Raw genomic sequence first — 22,734 nt, forward strand, 5'->3', positions numbered from 1 at the left:
CCTCTGCCTGAGCGGAGCAAACTACATTGAAATTCACATTTGCAAAGTACCAGTGTTAGTTTAATCAGCAAATAAGAAAGCAAGGAATGGGACATCTTTTGTGGGCTACTTCCTCTGATGGTCTTCAAGGGCTCCAGGTCCCATCACCAGTAACAATGCCTTCAAAGGCAGTGTTTAACCAGTCATTTGATATGTGACACCTCCTGTAAAGGACAACTTTGATTGTTGCAAACAAATTAAATCACCCCATTCCTCAAAAGCCCAGAGGAAGACTGTTTCTGAGCATGGGATTATGACATTAGAGTCCAAATTTGCTGGCAACTACTCAACACAGGGCAGTCTATGACAACTAAGGCCATAAACTCCAGTTCCTCACCTTGCCACCCATCCCCATGACACTCCCTTATCTTCAATTAAGAGTCAGGAATGCACTATATTGTTCTACATTTGTTTTCTCCATTTTTATGCCTCCCATCCAAAAAATTTCCTAACCCAAGTGGGAACATCGTCCAAGGGATGACTGTTTGCATCCTCTGCTCCACTTCCTTCATTATACAGCCAAAGAAGAAGGGCCATATTTTCAATGCCAGTCTCCCAGATGATAGCATCACAGGGAGAAGTCTCCCTCCCTGAGGGAGAAGCAGCAGGCACTGCTGTGCAAGGCAGCATGTTAACGCTCCCAAAGCACACTCTGCTCTCTACACCATCACTCTGGGAAACAGAGGAGAGGGCTCCATACAGAGTCAGGACTATCTGCTCCAGACAGGATTCACAGCAGGTGCTTATTAAATGCTGCACATGATACAGCTCAAAACACATCTGGCTTCCTCCTCCTTGCTGGCAAATCTAGAAAAGACTTGAGCTTTAGGGCCTTGGTAAAGTCAAGTGAAAGGTCCAGTGCAAGCACCCCTTGTCATACCACTGGGGAACAAACACATTACAAGAAGCTAACTGGTTACTAATTAAGAGCCAGTAAGACAGGTCACAAAGTTCACCCAAGTATTTGAGCTGTACAAACATGCTGCTGTCCTTCTACATCAGTGTGTCTTTGACTGTAGCTGGAAGACCTGAAGTTGTGCTTAAGAGCTTGAGGGTAGATCCTGCTGGCTGCTCTTATTTCTACCCATCCAGCAAGCATGGTTCAACAAGCACACACAGACACGTACACACCAGAGTACAGGCAAAAAGTGGCAAATTTTGGCCCAGGCTCCAGAAGCTTCATGAAACTGAGTCAAGCCACCTAGGGTTTTACTGTGTGTCCTCAGCCTTTCTGCTCTTCCTCCTCCACCCCCTTTTCCCTGAAGCAGGAAGGAATCCCAGGAACAGCCTGAAAGCAGGGACTAATCACCACCGCTGCAATCTCGCAAGGTACTACGCAGTCTTGGCTTCCATCCACAGAAGCTGTGTGTAGAATCAGGTCTGCAGAAAGGGACAGACACAAAAAGCCACCTACTGCTGGATGAGGATCTTCACCAGGTTGATATGACCACATGTAGCTGCTGCATGCAACGGAGTCCACAGCTCATTGTCCTTCGCATTGACATTGGCCCCATGGTTGAGGAGAAGCTTGACTATCTCTTCATAGTTGTCTATGCAGCACTGGTGAGGAAGAGATGCAGACAGATTGGTTTTTTTAAACTTTGGGAAGATGAGGGCTCAGTTATACCAGTGTACCTGGATGTGGAGACCTACTTTATCCTGCAGTGTTTGGCACCAAGCACCTCCAACAGAGTTAAACACCAAATTGAGCGCAAGCAGGTCAGAAAGCCACCATGCAGAACACCTACGCTGGACAGACTGAAGGTCACTGGTGTTTTACAGGGCCTTCTGGCCTGGGGGCAGAACCAGCAGGGAATAATAGCAAATATGCACACAGCTTTTGTTCCACTGGCTCTTCCATATTCAAGAGCAAACATAGCAGAAATTCAATGGAACCAGTATAACCACATACCAAGGGATGAGCTGACAAGCTGACATTCCCTTTTCTTAGGGAAAATCCCACACACTGGCATGTGATGAGTAAAAGTCTTCTCAGCAGCTCACGCTACCTACCACAGTTATCTGAAGAGATGCAAGTTGGATTCCCAGAATTATGAGGTACTTCACAGAGCAACTTTCATTTCCTGAAAAATATCAGCATCCTCGATGCATTTACACCACAGTCCCAGAGGCGACCCGCAAGAAGGGCCTCAACCGCTTTCCTCTGGGGGAGGTGGAATTTGCTCTTTGATCCACCTCGTGCTCACTTCTTGATATGAATGTGTGTATGATAAAGACACTAAAATAAGATTCATTCTTGTGCAAGAAGCTTGTTCGTGGTCTACGCACGACTGCAGACCCACATAGGAGACTCACAGCTCAGCACTGCGGTATGGGCTTGTAATAGGGCTGAATTACAACCTACAACAAGCATTTTAGCAGCTGTGTGACAAGGACCCTTTATGTATTTCTGTTTCTGTTTACTATCTGTATATGGAAGTGAGGTTAAAATCATGCCTGTCACATGGCCAAGTTATCACAGAAGTGTAAATGCATCCTTCACTGGAAGCCACTGCTAATGGGCTATAGTGTTCACTTAGGAGCTTCTCTCTGTTCAGGGATTCAGTTAATTCTAGTGGATGCAAAGTTCCCACCTCGACTCCCAAATGCACCTTTACAATAACTGATCCTTCAGTGGGCAAGGTGGGATTCTCCATGGCTTCAGTACCTAGTGGGGAAAGCAATGAGGCTGTCAGCATTTCTGTGTGCAGAGTAACATCTCTTTGGAGAGGTGGTGGTGGTGGGGACCTTTTGTCCTTCTAGAAGCCAGTTTGCATTTTTAAGCAACCATCCATCCAGCTTTGAAGAGAGCAAGCGACTTGCAGAAGAATCCAAAATCTCAAGTCAATGGGAGCATTTACAGCAGGGACTAATGGCAAGAAAACCAGGAGTCCCCATTCCACCCCCAGAGCGAGTGTGACAACCACGCCACTGTTTTTTGCAGCAGCGGAGGCAGCAGCTGCCAGGCACGGCGAGTCCCACGGCCCTTCTGCAGGCTGACTCTGCTGGTGGTTTCGCACTGAAAATCAGGACTCATGAGGAGGGGTGGGGATGGGGGCCTTAAGAAGAAGAATAGAAAAACCTTTACGGGATCAGTGCAGAGGCTCTGAGGAAGGACGCAGGCTCACACACCACTATAGCAAGGCTGTATTTTACTGGCGATCAGCTGCTGCCATCTCATACAGACTTTCAGAAGTCCCTGAGCCTACAGAGAGCAGCAGCAGGCTCTCCAAGCATCCTGCACACTGTTTATTTAAACCAGTTTCAAAACTCGTGAGTTGCCAAAGTCTCTCAATTTGATTTGATCTGCTTTAAGAGTTTATAGCCCAGCCCTGCAAAGACTAAAGGGTCAAAGAAATGTTGTTTGCCTCTGAAATCCAGCCCCAATTCCTGAGCTCTTATCACTGCACAAAGTCTGGGATACAGCAAGAGAAGTGTTTCATCTCAGTTTGCTCCCCAAGAAACAGGATCGCCACCACAACACAGTGAAGTTTCACTGCTTTAACTGCACAAAAAAATGAAATACAAGAGCTCTCTCTGTTTACCCCGGCAGGTCTGCTCAGAGGGCAGTGGGAAGATGTGACAGTGCAGAGCAGCAGGGAGCCTCCTCCCATGCCTCACCTGATGCAGTGCAGTTAATCCATCTTCATTGCACAGGTCTGGGCTGACATTGCTCTTCAGCAAGTAACACACTGTAAGGGAAGGAGACAGGAGGAAAGAAGAGTCAGAACCGTAATCCTAACACATCTCTTGCTCTCAGCTAGCCCTGGCCAGTTCAAGACAAAGGCAACCTGCACCATCAGGGTGTTCCAGTGTGGGCAGAGCTGCAGGAGACCTCACAGCCAAGAGCCCAACACTGGCGTGAACCCACAGTCACTGCAGTGCCAGTGAGAAAAAAGCCTTCTTGGTTTTATCCAGCAGAGAGCACCAGCATACAATTTTCCCCCAAATTCCTTCCAAAGGAGACTGCTATTACAGCTATCATTTTTATAAGGTTGTGCTGCAACAGTCTATATTTTTATCTTGTGCTTTGCAACATCTGAGTGCAACCTCTGCACACTGCAGCCCAGGGGAACTCAAAGGCAATCGGTGATTTTGGGCTCCTGAGTTATAACCGTAAGAGACATCCCACTCTAGGAGGGACGAGGTCTTGCCTCAAGAAGTTATCAGTCTGGGACGAGAAGCCCAATACATTCAGGTGCCTGCCACATCTAAAATACATCAGGGTTGCTTTGGCCACTTCACATGAGCTGTTGGGTATTTGAAGAAAGTTTCCCAGAGGCTTTATTTTTTAATTGCTGCTTTGGGGGGAAAGGATAAGATTTATTCCATTAAAATGCAAATTTCTGAAACACATGAAATGTCATTAGCCCCTAGGTAAAAAATAAAGTTTGCTCTGAGGTACAGATCTTGCACATGGTAATAGCAATAAGGCTGGCAGAGGACGTAAATTAATAGCAACACCAGGAACTCTTCAAATTCAACACTGCTGACAGATCTTGATGATCTATACCCATCTTCTGTTGTTTACTTGTTTATTCCCTGCTTTTTCTCCAGAGATTTCACTACCTAATGCTTTTCCCACCTCGGATGTCACTGACAGCACAGGCACAAGCCAGAGGTTCATAATCATCTCCCTGGGGCCAGGGTAGCAACAGATACTCAAGACCCATCTTATTTGATGGCAAGGATGCATCCATTAAGTGAAACCAGAGCTGCAAAATAAGGAACACTAACAAAGCTAAAAGGGCAATAACCATCTTCAGAGCTGGCAATCAAAACGACTGCAAGGCTGGTCGCTCCCAAAGCATCTTGCAGCCTCTGCTGCTGCTGCTGCTGCCTTTGACTGATCGCTGTCCCACTGTTAGAGGGAGCTCCTTCCCCAGCACATCCACAGGGAAACTCATCGCAGGGCTGTCCCTGGGGTCAGAGCACTTCTGGCATCCAAAGTAGGACATGGAAAACATGTCCACAATGACATCAATGTTGATTTATGAAGCTTTGTTTAAAAGATCCGGAAAATGCACTCGCAAGAAAGGCAAATCGAAACCCAAGTGAAATTTTGTTTGGAAGCCACCAGTCTGATGTTATCAAAAAGGAAGGCAAAACTGGACAGAAGTGAAATAAAACACTTTATATCACAGGATTGTTTCACCCAACTCAAAATGAATGCTGGAATTTATGTTCAAGGCATTGACACCTGCTCAATGAAACTGATACAAAAAAGCAGAATACCACAAAGAACAAAACTCATCCCCCACCGCGGCAAGTCCAAAGAGCCTGAGTTTTTTCCAGCTCAAAGGCCAGTGCAGGAAGCCCACGCCTACACTCAACTCACACCCCCCGACACTTGCATGCTTGACAGTAATAAGAGAGCTGAACCCCAGCCAGTATATTCAATTTAATGCCTGTGCTTCTACTGTTTCTGGCCAGCCCCAAGCTCCTGCTCTCCTAATCCAAGCTGAGTGATAGGCAAGCCATTCATTAGTGGATCTGGTTGTCTCTTATTTACTTTGGATGCTCTGCCATTAGGGTTTTAATTCAATCTCAGTCATTTAAGAGCCATTGTGTACTAATGACATGCAGCTCCATAATCATGTTTTGCCTGATTATGGAGATTTGGACAAGTAGATGCTGGCAGGTTAACCTTACAAGTGCTGTCCATCCATGAGAAGAAGCAGTAGCATAAATCCCAGCTTGTTATGGAGTATGGGGTTTTGTGTTGAACGCTCTGCAATCGTGGCTTGACAGAGCTTGTAAGAGTCCTTGAAGGGTTAAGTTTCAGAGAGGGATTTATCTTACCCTAAAGCAGCTTTGAATTCTCCACTAACCCCTGCAGCAGCCCTCACACTCACAGTATACCGCCCCTTGGCTCCCATCTGCCCTCAGGACCGGCTCACCACAGCCCTCAAAACATTTCCCAGTATCTCCCAACACACCAAAGACTGACAACCACGAGACATCAGAAAAGACACAGAAAAGTCAGGTAATGAAGCTAGGTATGGATGTGGTACCAATAAGTCCAGGCAAACATGGCTTGAAAAAGAGATCAGACTCCTTTCCAGCCAGTCCTAAGCTGAAGTTTGCATCTCAGGGTTTGGCAGGGGGGAGCACAGGGCTGGGCAGCAACAAGTTCTGGCCCTTTTCTCTAAAGACAGAGGGATGTTGCCTTCAGTATTCCTCACGCTCCAGATGACAAATCCCAACAGTGAGACAGAAGTCTCCAAGAGCTGTGATTTCCTATTGCATATGCCCACTTTTACAAGTGAGGGGATTTATCCAGCATCCCACCAAGCTCGTAGCAGAACACAGCCCCGATTCCTACCCACCACCCCCAGAAGCAGGACATGGGGTGGCAAAGAGCAGCTTCATCACCCCCCGCTCCCTGTGGGCAGACCTGCAGAGGGGCATGGAAGGAGGACATGGACATCTTTGCCATGCCCACTACCCAGAACAGCCCCTCCCACGTGGCCGAGAAGAACAAGTCCTCCTTTCTGATAAACTTCAGGAGAAATGTGGGTTTTCCAGTGCCTTAAGAATAGGACAGGGGGGACACAACTGCAACGCTTTGCAGTGCTGGTAGCTGGACCCTCAGCTCCAGGGCTGTGGCACTGTCACTGACCCGCTCCGCTGCTTAATGCACAACATAAGGGACAGGGACCTGAGCAAGCAAAGTGCTTCTCTTCAAGCCTGCCGGTGCTGCACGCCTCGCTGCAAAGCTCAACACCTTCTCCTCCCACCTCCAGGCACGAATGATGCCATACAGGTAGGAAGCATACGCTTCAGCTCGGAAAGACACAGATTAATCACTTGACGCCAGACAATCGCCTTCTGTCAGCTCAAGCCCCAGCACACCACTCGTGAAAGGAAGATTCCCCCCATAGGCACAAGGTATAGTGTGGAAATGGGTCCTCCGCAAGCTCCCCTGCGAGCTCAGGTCACAGCGAGCCCAAAAGAACGGGCTTTTATGGGTCACATCGGCAGGTTCAGCAGGCAGCAGCCTCCACTATAACACTTACGATTAACTTCTTAAAGAGAGCTCAGTGCCTAAAATGCTGAGCTCTTTAAAATCTGTCCTTCTTTGCATGCAGGCAGGGGGCAGGTGGGGAGAAGGGGCTGGATGCGTAGATATACTTTATTACATGTCAAGCACAAGTTGCAGGAAGCAGTTTCAAACACATAGCAAATGAAGGAATGAAAAGGATTACAATAAGAGCTGGGTGGACAAATTGTGAATAATTAATCGCAAATTATATTAACTGAACAATCACTCAAATGTATTTTCCATTATTCTGCTTGCTCTGCCTATAATTGAACCTCTCACATGCCAAGATGCTGTACATTAATCTTCAATTTATATTTTATCATTCACATCTGTGCTGTGTTAAATGGAAAAAGCTCCCACAACAGCTGTGAAAATACATCCTAGGTTTTAAGTCACCCTCCATCACATGTCCTGGGGCAGCCTCAGACAGATTCTCTTCCCCAAACACAACAAACCCACTTCTCAGGAGCTCCCTCTCCTCCCAAGCATGTCCAAGCCTCGCTTATTCTCCCTAAAACCTATAAATCAGGGGGAAGACAAAAAAACCATTGCAAAGTCCCTAAGGAAAATTCAGGTGGGGTAATCAGCTCTCTCACCTGCAGACATATTACAGCACTATGGTTTTTCACCAGTTACTTCCCACTGAGTTTACACTAGAAACAGCTTTTCCAGGAAAGTTCCTAAACCAGATGAAGACTTTTCCATGGAGAAAAAACACCTTTGTCAGTGCAGTTCCCCCTAAGTCAATAAGCTACACCATAAAATTCTGGATACTATTACACTCCCATCTATACCCAGCATTTGCAAACCTCAAGTATTAAGAAGTCATAAGAGAAAAAGCCAACTGAAACTGATATGGATACCAGGGAGGGAAAAAAACAACAAACACCTTTCTGACAGGAGGTGCTGATTCCTCCTAAAAATATGTAGTGGCAAACTGTCGATACTGGCAAGCAGGCTTACCTGTGTGCTCCAAGTTTACACCCACACATGGGCCATTATTTTTTAAAAATCTAGGTTTATCCTGATCCTTTGCACTCAACAATTTCTTTTTGAAAATATTTAAACTCTTCTAGTTCACTTTTTGGTTCTCAGGCTACCTTTAAAAGCTACTATTGTACTGAGGTTTCTACGGCAGTAGAATAATTCTTGTATGTTTATACCTAATTTCACTGAATAAAATGAAGAGAAGTTTCACTTGCATTAAGATGCACACTTTCACACATTGCCAGAAGTCACTTCCACCCAAATGTAGCTTTAGTCAAAAACCCAGCCTAGTGGAAGAAAGTCTTCCCAGCATTACTTGTAGTGAGATACTGGTGGTATCTGTGCCACACAGGTGTGTTGGCAAAGGTCTAGAAAGACTGATCCCCAGCCTGCCAGGCATGGTCCTATGGATGGGCACAGCTACTTCAAAGCTGCATTTTTTAATGCTATGGTTTTGCAGAGATATTTATTACACAAGAGAAACATTGCCAGAAAAACAGCATTGAAACTATGAGCGCTCTGCCAGCAAAGCATCCGGCTTCCTAACACAGCATACTGTGATATTCATATTTAAGAGCATATCTAAACCCTGAGCAATAACAGGATGAACTTACTCAGCTTATCCTCCACTCCCTGCAATGTACAACCGATAGCCCATCCTGGTCCAGTGATAAACTCCGCATCTCCCTAAAGCTTTTTGAAAGACAAAAAACCCCACAGAAAACAAAACCCCACATTTAGACAGCTTCAAACATTTAGTACACCTAAAAATAAATATGGCCCAGCTTGCCTGCTGAGCTAGCAACTGAGACAACCCATCATGATTGATCACCAAGCTTTCTCGGGAAGGTTCAAAGCCTGTTAAGACACTTCCCACCTAGTTTATAGCTGGGCACACACATTCCTTCTAACATACCCCCAAAATCTGGAAGTTTGGAAAGAGGCCAGCAGAGCCCCAACCACTTCGTGCCATATTCACACGGGCAAGGACATTTCATGCAGCTACACTCAGCCCAGGTGCTGCTTCTCTCAAGTAAAATCTATTTCTGATTTTGATGCTTCTTGCTTAAGAGGGCATACCCTTCCGTAGCCCCAAGGAGCCTGCTTCACATGGCAGGCTCTTTCTGCAGATCTTGGGGCCCGGTTCGTACACAAGTTTTATTCTGACAACAAGTGAGAGTTGTCAACAACTCATACACTTATTTAACGCAGAGGGTCCAATTCTTTCTCCCTCTCTTTGTGTCTATTTCAATCAATTTTTGCTTTATGCTTTGACCGCTATCCATCATTGTAGTACCAGAGCACCAAGAAGAATACTATAAGGGGACAGCCACCTACAGCTGCGTCTTGGATGAATGGGCCACTGCCAGGCACCCAAACCCTACTGCATCCCTCATTTTTCTTGTTCTGCATCTACAGGACTTCAAGCTCTGATAATCCACTTAGTGCTAGTGATGCTAAAGCATCTTTCTTTAATGGCTGCCATCCACCTAGGATTACTCAGATAAGTAACAGAGTGCAAGTTACCCATCTGCAACCAACAATGCTCAAAGGAAGCAGCAGAAACAAAGGCAAATTCATTTCAATAGGGAAAATAAAAATTAGAGCATGCTGCCAATTGAGAAGCCTTTCTAAGGATGTAGCATCATGTTCAAAAGCATCCTCATCCTTTCCTGCTCCTCAGACTAAGAGTGAAATTGGTCCATGCAGGAGATACCAAATACATAAAGGAAAAGTAAAGTCAGAGATTATTTTCCTGGTTTCCCATTCCTCATCTGTTATTGGAAGAACAAATAAATCATTTTGGTATGGTTTTTAAACAGATGATGGGCTTTAAAAGGGATGAGTGTTTTATATAACCTTCAGGCTCAGCTGCCTGTAGGATTTCTGTCGGCAGGGAGCCAGGAAAGCAGATTCCCCAATATCATTGCAACAGTGACACCTGGGCTGCCAAAGAACCTCTTCTCTCTTTAAGAGGCATTTTGGAGTAAATATTTGAACGGTGCTCATTTAAAGAGTACTAAAAGAAAAATTTAAGTCAGACTTATGGAGGTATGGATCAAGGAGACCAAGGCCAAGTTCCCCAAAGATGACTCAGAAGCTGTAGTGATGAGCAGAGCAATGCTGGCTTTTAGGGTGCAGTGGTGCTCAGCAGAAGGCACTGACAACGCACAGAGGGAATCGTCCCACTGCAGTCAGAGCCACACGAGCCAGTGGCCTGAGCAAAGAACACCAACAGAAAATGAGGGATGAGGGACAGCCACGTCCTCCAGCAGTGGCTCAATAGGAACCTGCATCCTCCATCTCTTGAGTTTGCACCTGAAATGTTGGGTTTGGTGGGTGCAAGCAGGCAAGCAACACATCTCGCTTCCCTTCATGTTTCAGGCCGAGTTAGATGAAGGGCACCTACAGAGTCAGTAAACGCTCAACCAGGACCTCCTGTTCTCCTACTACTCTGGCTACTTCCAGCTTTCTTCCTACAAAAAGCTCTTATTGGAAGTCATGACAACACATGCAAATCCATTCAGACAACACAACATCAAAGCCTTTTATCTGAGTAACACAGAGGATCCCACTTACATACCTGTTCAGAAACTACTTTTGATGTATTGGACCAAAACCTATCTACTGAGACATGCAGCAGTCATCACCTGTGATGTCTATACTAAGCTTACTAGAAAATAAATCTTTCAGGGTACTAAAAAGGAAATGCAGCAAAAATTTAATTGGCTTTAATACAGCCTAAGAAGTGTTTAGATAAAAGGGAGCAATGGTGTCAGGAGGTAAACTTTTGCAGCTGTCTGAGTACATGAAGAGCTTCCCCAGTTACATTAACACAATAACATAACAGGTGATCTGAGGAGCAGAACTGCAATACCCCCCCAAGCTCCATGCAGAGCCAGCCTGCCAGTATTTGCAAGAGGATACTCTAATATGCTCTGTGTAGCAGGAAATAGTTCATATTGCCATTTGAAAGTGTTATTAGGTTCCAGAGTCAACAGCCTCTGCCCCAGCTCGTATTTCAGGCATCCTATAGCCTCAGCTAAGCAGCTGTATGTTGACCTGAACCACAAGAATGTTTTTAAGAGTCTCAATTATAAAACAGGAAACTTTCTATTTAGAGTAACAGAAAAGAGGTTTTGGTGGAGGGGTGAGAAAATACATATCTGCTTTTCAAGCTGCCCTGAATTAATACAAAACGATTCCCCACCGCGACAGCCTGCTGACAGCCCAGGAGCTTGCCAGCAGACCAGGCTCTCCCCCTTCTCTACTCCTCAGCCCACCCCACTTCAGAGACCCCTTTTCTCTCTTGTGCATCTCTAACCTTGCCCTGGTCTTTAGAGAAGCTCCGACTGCTCTGGCTGTTTAGGTACCTTCTCCACCCTCAGCAGCATCCACTCTGACCTCGATCAGCATGTTTTGGTTCCCCCCCCCCCCCTCCAACTTTGTCCCTTTAGTTTAGCATGAGTACGTTGGGGATGAAGATCTTTAAGACATACAGGACCAAATCACATCCTTAGCTCTGTTCCCATGGATCACTGCATTCATGAAACAGGGTGCCACGTAGCCAAGGTCTGAACGCCTGTGTAAGGCAGAAGCGTGGTATGCCAGGGCACGGTCTGCAATGCAGCCCTCTCAAAATCAGTTTTGTGTGACACGGCAGCAGCAGGAGCTGGTGCCAGGCCCCAGGTCAAACCCAGCCCAGATGTGTCTCACACCATTACCCCACACCGGAGACTGCATGGGACACGCCAGGAGTTAAAGTGTAATCTGCTAAACATCACCCCCTGCTCAACAGCACTGTTTCTTACTGGAAACTGCATTGCCATGCAGTGCTGGAAGGGAAATGCCTATAAAAGCAGTAAGTCCTCCCCTTTCTTTTGGTTTTTTTTGTCAGATAAAGAGAGATTGTGGTTTCCTTTTAAAAAGCAAATGCTACAGAAAGAAAACTTTCACAGAAGTTTAGCAGCAACCTGAACTTCACCAGAGAAGCATCGGTTGATCCTTAGCAGCCCTTCTGTTTTTGCAACCTGCAATTATTCAGCAGCAAATTTTACACTATTCAGAGATTTGAATTTCAACAGAGCCTTTCATCCAGAGATCTCTGAAAGCGCTGGCTGCTGCCATTAGCAGAGCGAGCTCCAGTCTGTCTCCTGGGATTTTACAATCAGTATTCACCTCGTTTCACAGATGTGACATCTCAGCCCGAGTTAGACCAAGACTCTGGAGGCTCAGGTTTCTTTGCCAAGGTCACAGTGACAGTCCATGGCACAGCTGTGACAGTGCCCTTGAGTCCCAGGTCCCAGCTCCACCCTTTAAGCACAAGAAAACTCTCCTTTCCTCTCCCCCATCCTCTCCGTTGTTCAGCCGAGAGGAATTGGGCAAAGCAGCTGAAGTCTCAACACTAACAGCTTTGACGGCAACCAGACCCCAAGGTGAACCTTCTATTTGACAGAGCATGTTTAAAAAGAGAAACCAAAGCTGTGGCTCGGCAGCAGCTCTCGGCTGGTATCGCTCCCTCAGGAAGGTCTCCACCACTTGGCTTGGACTTGTTTGCTGACCACATCAAGGACCTGGGCTGGGCAGGGAGGGTGAGTTGCAAGAGGTGGGGGAGCAAGGTCAGCTGAAGGGCTTGCAGTGTGGCAGCACGCTTCATTTAATTATGAATCAGGAATGATGTCATCACCAAGATGGAGAATGAAGCACATTTGGTCGCCAAGCCTACATTTGACAACCATCTCTGATCTTTACCAGCAACCCAGGCAGGACCACTTCTTTTTTATCTGCCCTCTCACAAGCCCAAGTCCCAGAAGTTTGCAAGTTTTTGGGGCTGATCAAATCCCACAATTCCCCCAGAGTTTCATAGAACAGAATCATAGAATCATAGAATCATTTTGGTTGGAAAAGACCTTCAAGATCATCGAGTCCAACCATCAACCATGCCCCCTAAACCATGTCCTGCAGTATCCCATCCACTCGCTTTTTGAATACCTCCAGGGATGGTGACTCAACCACTTCCCTGGGCAGCCTATTCCAATGTCTGACGACCCTCTCAGTAAAAAAATTTTTCCTAATATCTAACCTAAATCTCCCTTGCCTCAACTTGAGGCCATTTCCTCTCGTCCTATCTCCAGACACCTGACAGAAGAGACCAACACCCTCCTCACTACAACCCCCTTTCAGGTAGTTGTAGAGAGCAATAAGGTCTCCCCTCAGCCTCATCTTTTCTAGACTGAACAACCCCAGATCCCTCAGCCGCTCCTCATAAGACTTGTGCTCCAGGCCCCTCACCAACTCGGTTGTCCTTCTCTGGACACGCTCCAGCACCTCAATGTCTTTCTTGTAGTGAGGGGCCCAAAACTGAACACAGTACTCGAGGTGCGGCCTCACCAGTGCCAAATACAGGGGAACAACCACCTCCCTGCTCCTGCCGGCCACACTATTTCTGATACAGGCCAGGATGCCGTTGGCCACCTTGGCCACCCGGGCACCACACTGCTGGCTCCTATTCAGCCGGCTGTCAACCAGCACCCCCAGGTCTTTCTCTGCCGGGCAGCTTTCCAGCCACTCTTCCCCAAGCCTGTAGCGCTGCATGGGGTTGCTGTGACCCAAGTGCAGGACCCGGCACTTGGCCCTGTTGAACTTCACATGATTGGCCTCAGCCCATCGATCCAGCCTGTCCAGATCGCTTTGTAGAGCCTCCCTACCCTCAAGCAGATCAACCTGCCTCCCAACTTGGTGTCATCGGCAAAAGCGCACGCGCGAGCGCGCCTCTCCCTGTCGGGGAATCGAACCCTGTTCTCTTTCAATCTTCACTTCAGCACCTATCACACACAGACAAATCACACACTCTAGAATTTCTTTTCTGTATTAATAAAAAATCACATTCAATTTACTCTCCAGGTCAAGCCCCTCCAATCCCAAAGCAACCCTCAATGTCAAGCATCACCCCCACGCAGCTGCTGCCTCGCAGCGCCCGCGACAGCCCGATGCCGGCTCAGGACACAGAGGCAGCGGGCAGCTGTCATGGGCCACCACGCAACTGCACAAAGTCCCACAGCTAGTGGCATGCTGGCCCTTGGTGGGACCTGGCCTGGAGGTGTGGGTGATCCTTCTACCACCGCATACCAAGTAGGGGCATTTCCAAGAAATGCCTGTGCAGCCCAACTCTCCATGCTGCAGAGTTGTTTTCAACATAACCAAATGGATTAGAGAGCCACAGGGACTTCTCTCCCCCCCCTTGGCAACCACCAAAGCCTTGTCAGAGAAGTCAAGAGAGTTTATCTGTGAACATCATCATCAAAGGTATTCAGCACTGCATGGAAACCAGTTCATACATTCAAGAGTTGAATCAGAAGTTAGCACCTGAGCTTGGCAGAAATGCAGGTTTTTCACAGCTCCAGTAATACTTATAATGAATGAGATGGGCCTGACAGAAGGTACAGAAAGAAATCGGTGTGACGGCTGCTGTGCACAGAGGACACTAGTCCCCCCAGCCAGGGCCTGAAGCTGGAGATCATCCTCCTCGTGGGCCCTGGGCCTGATCCAGTTGAGGATGGTCTGCTCAATAAAGATCACAGCATAAACTTGCTGCAGCTTCCTAGTCATGCAATCCAAATTTAAGACCCATTACCTTGAGCATCCAAGTTAAAAAAAGAAAAAAAAATTAAAAGAAGAAGAGTGGACAAAACATTGATTTCCTTAACATTTCCTAATTTCTTTGAAGAAGGTTTGAAATTGCCTTCCACGACTCCTCAGAGACAGCACAAAAGACGTGTAAATTAGGTCAAAACAAGTGGGCATGCAGTGATACAACCTGGGTTGGTCTATAACCTGACTGTCAAGTGCTTTGCATACAGACCACCTTGTTTTAATAGTTATTTCACCTGTCTCATCACACAAAGTTGAAAACTCTCTCCAACTTCTGTCACAAGTTCTATGTGATTTCTGCTTCCCACCACCTCAAGCAGTAGAAGATGAGTGTTCCCAGGCTGGATGATGCAATATAGCTTTGTGGTTGCCAGGAGGTTAGCCCACGGGGAAGCAGCTTGAGAGGCTGACAGGTTATTTAGACTTTTCAGAGAGAAAAAAAAGTCCAACTTGTTGCCTTCACCCATCTCTGCCGTATCCACAGACACCAAAGTGCCAGCCTCACGCGAACTCAAAACAAGATAGCTTTTGCTGCCAGCTCTCCTCTGCTCAGCTTCCTGCACTTGGACACAGTAAAAAAGAAACTGCGCACAGGGTTGGGAGCGTTTTCCTTTTTAGTGAGTGGCTCCTTCACTTTCAAAAGCCATCTCAGTCAGCTTAAAACTTTCATCTGCAGAATATGGCTTGAATTCAGCAAAACCCTTCAGATCAGACCTGGGCAGAGAGAGAAATCCAGTTCCCTCTCACAAACTGCTGAGGAGTTGTGTACATCGTGGCAGAGGAACAAGGATGCTCTTCATGGGAGGGGAGGTCTGGGGTCCAAACCCACAGGCACAGCTTACACCAGGGGTGCGAGCTCAGGACTCCCAACACTCACAAGACTGGTCTAACAGCCTTCACGGTCAGTCTAGGAGTCTTTTACTTAACATAAAGAGGAAAAGAGCTGAAATTCTCTTCTAGAAAGTGCTTTGCCTTAGTGCTTCAGACCAGGTCACTGATGTTTCATCCTGTTTCTGAATGAGCACTTCAGGCTCAGTGCATACAGTAATTTTTTTTTTTTTTTGCTTTTTATTTACATTCTGAGCTTACTAACAAAATACATAGTTTAAACTACCAAATTAAAAAATACATCATTCCTACAGCTTTTATGCAGGTTTAAAGCATCCCATTTATCAGAGCAGTATCTCTGAACATTGAAGACACAACTCCTCGACGCTGGGAACACACAGTTGCAGGAAACAGCAGGGAGCAGAGAGAGAGAGAGCAATATATCACAATTCTCTCCCTTTGTCCCTTCGAGAGGTCTCCTGTCCTGGGATGAAAGACCCTGTCCAACTCTCCCCATTAGTATTGCAAGTCTAATGCCTCCCATACCCTCTTCAGCAAGAGTCAGCCCAGAGGAGTTATAGTTTTCCTTTCTGCAATAGCTGAGAAAAGCTTCAGTTTGCCAAAGTATACTGCATTTCCCAAGAAAACTGCAATTTTCAAAATAATTAACAGTCATTAAAATTCCCCATTAAGTTTTGCCATTAGCAATGGCAGGACTATTCTCCTCTCCACAGTAGTGAAAACTCTGCTAACTTCTGTATTAAAACCAGTTTTGTTAATGAACCATTTTATTCCATTCTGTTTGCTTATAAGAGAGCTCCCTCACATCAGGGAGTTTTTCATTACATATTTAACACTACAAGAGCCCAGACGTCATGGGCCACCTTTTAGCTGTCACGGTGCAAGAAAGGTGACATCCATCTTCTGAGCTTGAATGGCAGATTGCCCTGTCTGTACTCACTGCATCCCTTACACCTATATATGAGCAAATGGGGAGAGAGCCTCCTTACGCTCTCCTGCCACACTGCTGGCCATGGCTGCTTCTGGGCAATGGAGGAGAAAAGACTGCATGATTAAATTACCTAAAAAAACCCCACACTTTGAACATTAAGACAAGAGGAAAGCCGCCAGGCTTGAGCTTTACATCATCTCCCATCAACTCCACAGTCTAATATTTTGACTTAAAAATTTATAGTAACAACAAAATGCTTTAGTACCTAAACCCACCTTAGTAAGTTCATTAAAGTAATTAATGCTTAAGTGGCTGCTCACACTGCTCTGCTGACAGCACTAATTACAGGTTGCCGAGGTGGATCCCAGTGACAGCACAGGGAACCAGTTGTCAGTTTGAGGTTCATGCACGGTGCTGGGAAGATGTGCAGTCCCATGCAACCGCTTGGGCCGGATCCAGCACTCCTCTACTTTTTCCTGCTACTAAAACCAAAATTCAGTATCTCCAGCACTGAGTATAACTGAGCAACTTTGGCAGCTTCTGGTGAAAGAACACGTATTTTTCTGCTAACCAACATCCAGCAGAAGAGGCCTGTAGCATCTTACTCAACACCCTTTTCGAGAGCAAGTCCTTCAAGAATGGGAGCGGGGCTGGCTAGCCAGGGTGACAGGGCCCTTACAGACCATCGTGAGGGACAGGAATCAAAATGCTGTGGTTCCTGGAGACAGCACGGACCATTTTATCCCTTGTGAAATGAAATGGGAGGGTTGCACTCTCACTCACTAAACCAGGGGTATAACCTTCCTCACACAAACAGACCTGTCCTTCAGACATGGGCAAAGATCCACATGCTCAGTGCAACTTGTGCCAAGAGCACTTGTACCTGTTTAGGGAGATGCAGGAGATCTGATCCTCATTACTAGATCTGTGATCAATTTTAAGATCCATCCCTCAAGTGTTTTTGGTCCTACCTTTGTCTGGAAAAAACACAGTCTTAAAATTTGATTTCTTTCCAAGCAGCTGTTTGTAACAAATGCTTGTGAGATGTTTCCCACCTTTCACAGACTGAAGCAAATCCCACTCCAAGCCACCCACTCCACCACCCCAGTTAGTGCTACAACAGAGAAATCCTGTTTGTTTCTGTACATCTCATTGTAAAGAATAATTCCCAGGGAAAGGAGCCCACCAGATCAAGAGCATCCAACAAGGTCTGGATCTCGCATGAGCAGCTGCAACTAGTACAGTTGTATAATGGAAACTTGACCTACAAACCTTGAACCAAATTCTAGCTATATTTCCCTTTGAAAAATGAGTGCGTGAAGGCTGCACACTTCTTCTGCCCTGGCTGCTGCCAGCTCTTACAGCTGTAACCTCTGGCTTGGCTCCACGCCCCAAGAGGACCATTACCTTTCCACCATCCGGCACACCTGGGAAGAAGGGGATCACCAGCAAAAAGCAAGTTAAAATGGGCCCTGGTTGCATAAGTTGCATAATCTGTGCAACCTATTACTAGGGGACAGAACACATTTTGCTGGCCAAGATCTCCACACATCACCATGTACGTTCGGTTGAAGGACACAAGAGGGAACAGCAAGCTCCAGCACTGCCTCTTCCACCTAACAGGGCATTAGGGGCTCTGAAGCAAGGGACAGTTTCCCAACAAACGTGCATGCCTCATAGATCAAATGGCCACATACGGTGCTCTGGGGACAGAACAACTGCGGGTGCTAAAAGGAGCAAGATGACAATCAGGCTTGGCATGAGGCACAGATAGTTTTCGGGACAGACCGCATTAACCTCTTCACTGCTGAAGCCTTGCTCTCCAGCGGGGCGGTTCCTCTAGACAGACCCAATAAACCAAATTGGTTTGAGGTGGTTCGTGCCTGTAATGCACAGCAGCAGCAAAGGGATTAAAAAGGAGAACATACACACCAGGGATTTCTAGTAAATAAAACACCTATAAAAGCGGAGATGAATGCTCAGCACACACGGGCGAGGTTCAGGCAGGGTTATCCCCACTGCAGGTGGAGAGGAACAAATCACGGCAGCTGTGATCTGCAGACTCACCATGGGAAGTCACCATGGGAAGGGAACAAGACGTAAGCAAAGCCACCTCCTCCACCCCAGCACCAGCCCACCAGTAACCAGTCACGAGAGCCCTGGTCAGATGGGAATTCAGATAGACCTGAGCCCCAGAGCAGCTGGGCAAGATATGCAAACCCTCCCTTGGATTTCTATTCTGCAGTAAAAGTCCAAGAGCATTAGAAAGAGGTTCTTCAAGGAACTGGGGGGGAAGCAGAAGCTCTTATAAAGAGGTCCTTATATTGTCAGCAGTTTGGGGATGCTTTGCAACCATCTGGTCCATCCCTCCTCTACCCCAGAGTATTTAAATCAAGGAGTTTCTTCAGATAGTGGGCTAAATTGGAATGACAAGGTTTCTCTACCTTCTTGGCTGGCAATCCCTTCCTTTCTGATATTTCTGAAGGAGAAATTTGCTGTTGATGAAACACATCCCCCAGGACTCAACCAGCAGTGAGAGACAGGCCAGGCTACGCCGACCGACTGTCGGGTCCTATTTGGCCACATTTCTGGATCAGCTCCCATATGTCCATGTCACACAGGGTACCGTATCTCCCCTCACAGATAACACTTCCCTTTCACAAGAAAAATAGCTTGATAAAAACTGCTGACCCCTATTCAACTTATCACAAGAGAAAAACGAAACCAGTTTGGAATCAGGAAAGGGCTACATGAGCCTCTTTGGAAGATGCCCTTTTGCCTCCACCTGCCTTTCCAGGTACTCAATTCGAGTGCAGTAACGACAACAGGAGCACACGTTTTAGACATCACATGCAACTGCAGTGGAGAATAACTCACTAAAAACCTGATTTACTTAATGACCGTACCAGGAGCTTTGCAAAACCCAAGTGATTTCAGAGGAAGCCGGTGCCTTGCTGCTGCTCTGAGTCACGGGAAGTGCAGCACCGCAGCCAAGCCCCAGAGCGAGGCAGGAACACTGAAATTTCCCCCAACTATTCTTATCTTGTCTCACAGTAACTCAAGGCTCATTTTCAAAACCGGGGCCTATTCAGAGCAAACAAACAAGCCACTGCATTCACTAAACCCTGCTGCATCCGGAAAGGCGCTGTAAATCATGTGCACAGGCAGGGTTTACATGCAAAAGCAACAAGGAACACGCATCTGCAATGATTTTATGGCACACCAGCACGGATAATGGTTTTGTGCTCCTAAAAACAGGTGATTTAAATTCCAGGGTGTCACAGATTTTAATCCTGAGCTAATTTTTCCTCTATTCTATGCTCTAGCATACATCACCATTATCGAGAGAGCAGAACTCGCAAAAATCAGATTTCCTGAAGATAGACTACAAGAAAATGATGTTTTCTGCAGCAAATCAGTTCAACAGAGGCTCAATAAAACATGATTGATAATTAGTGCTTTCTTTCTGACAGCTAGTAGCAATTGTCTTCTCCTTAAATCTAGTGCATTTGCCAATTTAAAACTAATCTGTCCAAAAATGAAACAAAACATCTGGCAAAAAATTCACAACGAATATTGGCTAAGATTTACAAAGTTATACACCAGAGCGTCAGCTGCTACAGCATCAGACAACTCAACAGTAATTAAGCTGACATGGCCTTGTGGAAAAAGCCATCAGGCGAATGGAAAATGGATGGGAATAGCTATATCGGTTTAGGTTTCCCCCGACAGGAGTAGATCAAAAGGAAACTAACCTGATTAGGAGGGAAAGAGCCACTGATCCAGATTCATTGAGCAAAGCAGAACAGCTATAAAGTGACATTTATGCTTGCTTTCCTTACCAGGGTCACACAAAGCAGCCAGCATGTACCAATGGATCTGGCACAGATTTATGGGTGAAGGGTAGACCCTTTTAAATACAGACAGCTTCCCTCCCCCCCAGCTTAATTTCCCAGTTAAGCAGCTGTCCAAAAAAAAAAAAAAAAAAAAAAGGCCATTAAAAAAAAGCCCCCCAAAATTTAATTAAATAGAGTAAGTGATGCTCGGTGCCTGTTGGCAGTGCCACTCTCCCTGCACCGGGCAGCTTGTTCCTATTACAGGCAGGTTGAAGCCACCTCACCAGACCAAGGCTCTTGGCTCAGCCCATTTCAGCCAGTGGGAAGAGCCATGCAGGAAGGATTTGATTCAAGCACTGGCTGTGCCCATGTGTGGGTCCCTGAGCATCCCACTCGTGGATGCACATGAGTGTAGTTATGTGGTCCCTGATACAAGCCAGCATTTGGACTAAGGCAGGGCATGTTCGTGCTCCCCTCAGGATGCTCGCAGCGCTGTATCACTGTATCTTGCAGGAACACGACACATGCACACCCCAGGGGCACCGTGCCTGCCTTCCCAATGGAAGCCTGATACAGATCCCAGCTCCCAGTACCTGCACTGGCCAGGGCACCTGGGAGCCATCACTTCCTCTAGCAAATCCTCTCCCCTGCGAGATTAACTCACTGTTATGCACAGCTGCCACCACCACTTACAAAGGTCTAATTTTAGTTAAATGCAGCCACTCAGTGACTTGCTGTGTGCCTGGGCTCCTGGCTCCACCAGTCGCTTGTTAACCACTACCTGAAAACCCTCTGCCACGCACAGCACGGCTACCAGGCTTCTCATTAACACCAGGGCCAGCCAGTGCAATCACCTGTGCAGCGAGACACACCTAGGCTGGCAGGGTAAAAAGCCCTATAGAGCCCTTCACACACCCACTCTCCCCAAACCCCACGGGAACAACTCGCTCCCCAGGGTTGATGACAGCACAAAAAGCTCCCCTCGCCAGCAGTCTCGGAGAATGCTGCCCTGGCCACGTCCCCGTGTGCTCCTGCCAGTCCCCCTGCTTTCTGGAGCTGTGGACATCCCAGGGGATGCACAAGCACAGGTACACGTTTTCTTTCCAAAGCAAATACCGCCCCAGCCTGTGACCCTTTTGCTCAGGTTAAAAGCCTAAGCCCACAAGTCAGCATTTTACACGATCACTCTGTACACTGCAAATTGTACCAAATCTAACAAGATTTTTGTTGCTCCAGGAGGCTGTTCCAGAGCCAGGGGCAGGCTGCGCTGCTCGCCCTGCTCCCGCATCGTGTGCATCCTGCTCTGGCAAGGAGACCTCCAGCTTTCCCTTCACCTACCCCACAAGCATTTCCACCAGCAAACCCTCTCCAGTCACAGCTCTCTCACCCTGCTTGCCTTTGCTCACAGCTCTCAGAGCTGTAACGATGCGACAAATTGCTCCTGTACAGAAGCAAGACCTTCCTGTAGCATCGAGAGCACGTAGAAGCGCAGAGTGCTCCCAGGTCCCGTGCACGGGAAGCCCTCCTGGTTCTCCTGCTTCGGAGCCACCTCCCGTCCAGTGTGGAAGGTGGGCTCCCATACAGCAGGTCTGCCACGCTGCAGGCTTCTACTGCAGCTGCAGAGAATTCAGACTTCCCAACAAGAGCAAAGGGATGTCCACAACAAAACAGCCAGTGCTCAATGACCTCTCATATTTTAATGAGAGATAATAAATGTAGCCAAGGCTTTGCATGAGTCCCACCAAACCTCCATGTTCATGCACAGGCCAGACACTATCTGTCACCTCCCAAGGAGCTGATATCGAGTTGGATGTTATTAGGCTCTAAGACAGATACTGCTTTGGAACAGGACAAAACTGCAAGACCAACTTTGCCCACTGTGGTGTGAATAAATAACCTTCTCTTGCCCCCCCAGTCCCAAGACCCCCTGGTCTGTGGGTGACAAAGCTGTTAATTTCATTTCCCAGTTACACAGCAACCAGTGCTGGCATTTTAACCCCTCAAATCAGCCTGCTGGCTTTTGAAGCCCTCTCCAGCATCCTAGCTGTGGCACCTCAGGACCTCCATGCACAATGCTGCATGAAGGATCTCTTTCCAGAGGGCACAGCAGGGACAGGACAGCTGGCAAACGAGGTGCCACAGCGATAAGCAGCATGTTACAAGGAGAAGTTTTAAACAGATGTGAGCAGCTCAGTGGGTAGGTAAACAGGATCCCTATTTCTTTCCTGTCCCACAGCTGGAAAACCCACAACCCCTTCCTGTGGGAAGGGAAGGAGGAGGGTGGGGAGCACACAGCACCGGGGTCGGTTCCCAGAACTGGGTAATGGCTGCCCCAGGGAACCCCTCCTCCCCGCAGCAGAGGCGAGATGTTTCCACTGCTGCTGGGAACTCCTGGT

At 47.1% G+C, this 22,734-nt stretch overlaps 1 protein-coding gene across 1 annotated transcript in view; it reads right to left on the reverse strand.

The window, feature by feature from the left end:
* PPP1R16B (protein phosphatase 1 regulatory subunit 16B) overlaps nucleotides 1-22,734 on the reverse strand; it is a 64,983-nt gene that overhangs the window by 11,202 nt on the left and 31,047 nt on the right. The window contains exons 3-4 of the mRNA XM_052789576.1: nucleotides 3,661-3,731; nucleotides 1,454-1,599 (exon numbers count right to left, since the gene is read on the reverse strand). Of these exons, the coding sequence (XP_052645536.1) occupies nucleotides 1,454-1,599; nucleotides 3,661-3,731 (217 nt within the window). The remainder of the gene's footprint in view (nucleotides 1-1,453; nucleotides 1,600-3,660; nucleotides 3,732-22,734) is intronic.

Source organism: Harpia harpyja, chromosome 1 (genome assembly GCF_026419915.1).
Source record: "Harpia harpyja isolate bHarHar1 chromosome 1, bHarHar1 primary haplotype, whole genome shotgun sequence".
NCBI classification, from domain to species: Eukaryota; Metazoa; Chordata; class Aves; order Accipitriformes; family Accipitridae; genus Harpia; species Harpia harpyja.